This window comes from Gnatocerus cornutus, chromosome 4 (genome assembly GCF_029298725.1).
Source record: "Gnatocerus cornutus isolate USDA-ARS CGAHR chromosome 4, icGnaCorn1.1, whole genome shotgun sequence".
Classification (NCBI taxonomy): domain Eukaryota; kingdom Metazoa; phylum Arthropoda; class Insecta; order Coleoptera; family Tenebrionidae; genus Gnatocerus; species Gnatocerus cornutus.
This window is the reverse complement of record NC_142236.1, coordinates 15,640,232-15,645,604: the sequence shown is the minus strand read 5'-3', so window position 1 is coordinate 15,645,604 and position 5,373 is coordinate 15,640,232. Positions and strand designations below refer to the sequence as shown.

Sequence of the window (5,373 nt, the reverse complement as noted above, 5' to 3'; positions counted from 1 at the left end):
TCATTTGTGACACAAGATGTTGACAGATGGGTGTAAACAAAGTTCCCAATTTTGACGTAATAAAATTGGAAACTAACTTGATAAAATAGCATTTTTTTCTCAAATTTTGAAGAAAATTTGCATTGAATCTAAAATGACAACTGAGATATTTTTAACTCATTTATATTCAAAAAAAATTAAATTAGAAGTTGATATCACAAACCCTCACAATTAACTAAAAATTACATTCTAATTCTCTGGTTTGCTCTTTCTACATGAACTCTAGCTTTTGCGACTCCAACATTCTTCTTCGCTTCTAAAGAAGAAAACTGTTTTTTCTTCCTAAAAAAGAGAGGCCTGTCTAAGGTAATGAAATTTTCCGTACAAATCTGATCTATTAGAAAGCCTTTGTCTACCATTATAGAATCGATATGTGGTTCAAACTTGTTGATGATTGCACTCTGTTCAAAGATCAGCTTGTCAGAGGATCTTCCACCATATGCCTTTTACTTAAAGGTCAATAGACCCCCTGGAGAAACACTTGTCATAAATTTCAGCGTCGTTCTACCACGATAATGTATTTTAATTCTGCAATATCTACACTTTGCTTTTTGTGCAGGGATCTATTATTGCCCGAACGGTGCTGAAATTTGCAATACATTCTGGTATATTTTGCCTACATTCCTCTATTGATGGCCATACAATGCAAGGACTAAAAACTTTCGCTATATATTGCACATACTCATTAAATATTTGTCTGCAACAACTTCCAAATATATGAAAAAAAAAAGCAATTACATTAAATTTCAAGGCCATTTTCAAAAACAAAAGGAACACTTTATCCTCTTTACATAGTTTTCGAACCCTAAATGTGGGAAAATATTTCATAATTAAAAAACAAATATCCTCTAATATCTTAAAATTAGAGAGTTCACTTTGAAGTCTTTTTCATTTTTAATTGTAGAAAAAAAAAGATGATGAAAGATCTCCTAATTGAACTTGAACCTCTTTATCTTCTCTACACACAAATTTGCATTTGCAATGTTCTGGTCCGAATGGTTTAAAACTGAGTAAAGCTTCAACTGTGAAACGCTCTGCCTCATCTAGATCATCAAGATTTCTTGCTCCTCTTTCACATTCATCTATCTCACCCTCTCATCCTCACAAAAATTTAAGGGCAACTCAGTCTTTTTTGCGTCTCGTGTTTTAACATCGTTGACCTCTCTCGCGTCTTTTAATTTTTGAAACATTTGTGTGAGAACTTGACTCTGCTAAATGACTATTTCGTTAAGGCAAGTTTTGAGAAGGAATTGCGTTTGCTTTTAATTTGTTTTTTTTTTTGAAGATACTAAAACAAAACAACGAAATTGATGAACAAAATCTATTTGACTCACCAAACGTATAATCGTGTGAAGTGAAATGTTTGCTACACACCCTCATAATTATATATACATAATTTGATGCCGGTTTACCCATTAATAGCGCATTTTCCCATGCTTTTCGTATATCCACAATATTATCATTCCCAAACCAATTACGAACTTTAATCTTTCTTCCATGTCGTGGAAAACAGTGAAAACTATAGTCGGAATTTTGCAACTTTGGTTTAACTCCGCTCACATGAACAAATGACGATTTGAATTTGTCGAATCGAGGAATAGCTAGCCTCGCAGTTTTGCGGAAATTCAATTAATCGTGAAACCTTTGCCGATTTTGATCGTGTTTCGTCTTCTAATGTGTGGACATTTCTATCCCGGCTTCTAGCAAATATCAACGAACTATCAAAATGTTGCAGAGTAAATCAGACTTCCAGCTAAAATTCAATTGGCTCAAAAGGTAGGCGGAGTTAAACCAAAGTTATAAAATTCTTACTATAACATTGTTTTTGTCGAATTTTCTACATGTGTGACATCCGTACACGCTACAGTTTGTCTTATCCAATTTTGGCATTGTAAAATAACAGTTTGCACTTATTGTGTTACTTTAGAAATAAATACCGGCGTCAACAATGCAAACGACGTAGAGCGGTATGATTTAGCGCCAGTTCTCAGAATGACCACCAGATTTCTCACTGATAAATTAAATCGCGTATAGATTCGACCAATCGGAGACATTTATTTTTTCAAATCAACCAATCACAACAAACTTTTTCTGGAAATTTCAGTAGTGTCCAGGAAGTAGAAATGGACGATTCAGATGCGACTGAAGAACCTCAGTTAGGCAATTGGAGTCGCAATTCCATTTTAACTTTAACTGAGGCATTATCTTTATAAGAGCACGTAGATAAATTGAAAAGTAGCTCAATTAAAAATGAGCAGGTTTGGAAGGAAGTGACGGAGAAGATTAACAAAATGGGCTACAATTGACGGGAGTAACTATGACTCTCTCCATGTACTCATAGTGAACTGGTACCTCCTCGTGGTTCCCACTGGACGCTCTTTTTAGAGTGACTAGAGCCAGTATCCGCAAGTGACCTTGAATTGTTGCCCGCTGCTATAGTAAGCGATTCCGAGTGATTCAATTACTGCTAGGCGCGTAGCAAGTCTGTAAGGCTTGCACAAGGGTTGACGTCCACCATCACAGTCACCCACTCCATGAAAGCCTAATACGCTCTTGGTTTAAGGTAACGGCTACGGTTTAATACACGATGCAATCTAGCGACGAGTTGACAAATTTCGTTCGTCAAGAGCCGTTACCATCTCCGGCTCTGTGGCAGGGCGTACCAGTCCAAAGACACCCTGGCACGCCATAAAAAAGACTGCGGGAAGCGCGACACCGAAAGGTGGTTATACTGTGGCGCTCAATTCCCGACGTATCGAGGTGTGTGCCAACATGAACGCCTAGCACACACAGCCGAATACATGGCACGGTTGGAATCCGGCCTGAGAAAGCCTGATGTCGAAATGTTAGAGTTGATTGCCGGAGTGGAGGCTCGGAGTAAGACGGGCCATTTCTACAAAGAAATGGTGACCGTCACCGGCCTCACCAAGAACCAGATCCGCCATAGACGGGACAAACCAGAGTACAAAATGAACCTGGAGCGTGCCAGACAACAGCTGGGCTCTTTAAATAGTGACGCTGCCTCAGCTGTGTCCAATGTCTGTGCCGTCGTACGTCCCGTCACCCCTCAAGGCAATAATGCTTTAACACTAGGTGTCAGGCTGGAACAGGTCTGTGATATAGATACGGCGGCGAACTTGAGTCCGCAGCCCGCCCCTGGAGTGGTCGCTCGATGTCCATCGAAAGATCATCCGAAGGGCAAGAGCAATTTAATACAGAGGTTAAGACGTGAGGCACAAATTCGACCGAAGCCAGGGCCTTCATGCTCGAGCGTGCAGAATACAGACGGCCCCCGAGGTCCCCAACCCATTCCTACCGCAACAACCCAATAGGCCGTGCACCCTGATCCCGGAACCCGACCGCGAGGATTTCCGTAAAATTTTCCGGCAGTCATCGATTCCCGCTGCTCTCGCTGACCTGGCCGCCAAGGCCTTCACCGAGCCAGACGACATACTCCTACACAGCGTTGATGTCTGGCTCCAGGATCATTTCAACAACGGCAACAAAGGTGCTGGTGGATCGGGTAGGAGTAAACCGTCTACGACGAGTAAGGGTCCCGCTCATTATGGGGGAAAACACCGCGGCAAAGGCCAACGAGCCGCAAACTACAAAAAGACCCAAGATCTGTACGCGAGAGCTAGAAGGTCTCTGGCGGAGGCAATAATAGCTGGCAAGCCCATTGAGGAAACCAAAGAATACCCCTCTATGATCGAAGTCGAGGAACTCTTCGGTGGGATTCTCGAATCCCCCAGCCCTAAGGACGACGAGGCTTTCATTCCGAAGGCTTCGGCACCTAAGGTGATGCCACCAATCACCGAGCACGAGGTGCGGCAAGCAAAGTTGACAGAGTCAGTGTCGCCGCAGTAAAGTCTCGGTCGGACCTAGAGCTGAGCGATCTCTATAATGTTCTCATTATGAGAAACGTTCAGCCAACTAGTTGGCGTCGCAGTAGAACGACACTGGTGCCAAAAGATGGAAACCTCACCAAAGCGACGAACTGGCGGCCTATCACCGTCGGTTCAACGATTCAGCGCTTGCTACATAGAATCCTGTCCCGAAGGCTTTTGAACTACACGGAGCTTTCCGCTGACCAGCGGGGCTTCGTAGCCGATACGGATGGGACTCTCGGCAATGCGCTGATCTTAGAACTATACCTCCAGAAACAGCGAGAACTGGGGAAACTTTTCTGTGTAGTGTCTTTCGATGTGAGAAAGGCGTTTGATATGGTCTCACATGAGTCAATAAACAGAGCCATGGAGAGGTTTTGCATACCCGGCCTAATGCGCCGCTATGTAAAATCCACACTAGAACACTCCGTGACTACTCTAAAATGCGGTTCTGCCGAGAGTCGACCCCTTAGGATTCTTAGGGGAGTTAAGCAGGGTGACCCGTTGAGCCCCTTACTATTTAATGTGGTAGTGGACGAGTTGCTGGAAAGGCTAAATGCGAGGTACCAAGGGGCTTCACTGCCCGGCGGTACATCCTGCACAGCTATGGCTTTTGCGGACGATCTGATTGTTCTGGCGGATAGGGAAGTTTTTCTGACGCCTCTGAAAGAGCCTTTGGCGGGGATGTCTCTACCATGATTAGAACTTTCTGGTGCATTGCTAGTCGCCGAACTTGCAAAAACAGTAACACAATCATTAAAGATCAATTTTGACAAATTCTGTTGCTGGACAGATTTGAAAGTTGTTTTAGCATGGATCTCCTCGAGTTCTTGGCGCCCTAGCGGTGACTGTCGAACCCTGAATGCGCGGACCATTCCGGACCAGTATCAGGTTCGGCGCATTAAGGATTTCTCTCAAGGCCTCAGCGGATGTTATATCTTAAGTACCATCGATTTAGTACGAGCATTCAACCAGATCCCCATCGCCACAAAAGACTTCTCCAAGACTGCCATCATTACACCCTACGGCCTGTTCGAGTTCGCGTTCATGTCAATCGGCCTCCGCAATGCTGCTCAAACATTTCAACGCTTAATGCACAGCGTATTGCGTGGGTTGGATTGTTGTTATGTGTACATAGGCGACATCCTAGTGGCTTCCAAAAGTGCCGAACGACACCGGCAACATTTTCTTTCCAACCACGAAATTCTAACTAACGCTGCAAAATGTGTGTTTGGCCAAGCGTTCGTACAAATTTTGGCCCACACAGTATCCTCTGACGACATTGGCCTGATCCCAGAAAAGTGCGACGCGATTACAAATTTCCCCCGGCCTCAAACGGCAACACAAGTGCAACAATTTTAGGGGCTCGTTAACTTCTATCGAAACTTCCTCCCCCACGCAGCTACCCTTAAAGCAACTTTACACAGCTCTGTGTGGCAAAATCAAA

At 43.6% G+C, this 5,373-nt stretch overlaps 2 protein-coding genes across 2 annotated transcripts; one reads left to right on the top strand and one right to left on the bottom strand.

The window, feature by feature from the left end:
- Positions 1-576: 576 nt before the first annotated feature.
- LOC148176407 (uncharacterized) lies at positions 577-1,229 on the bottom strand. Its single transcript, XM_088035091.1, has 3 exons — positions 1,131-1,229; positions 985-1,082; positions 577-922 (listed from the first exon to the last, which is right to left on the bottom strand). Exons 1-3 carry the CDS (start codon positions 1,227-1,229, stop codon positions 577-579), a joined length of 543 nt encoding a protein of 180 aa, XP_087891217.1.
- A 1,127-nt stretch (positions 1,230-2,356) lies between these two features.
- LOC148176406 (uncharacterized) lies at positions 2,357-4,625 on the top strand. Its single transcript, XM_088035090.1, has 6 exons — positions 2,357-2,370; positions 2,450-2,477; positions 2,519-2,602; positions 2,667-3,259; positions 3,318-3,902; positions 3,959-4,625. Exons 1-6 carry the CDS (start codon positions 2,357-2,359, stop codon positions 4,623-4,625), a joined length of 1,971 nt encoding a protein of 656 aa, XP_087891216.1.
- The last annotated feature ends 748 nt before the right edge of the window (positions 4,626-5,373 follow it).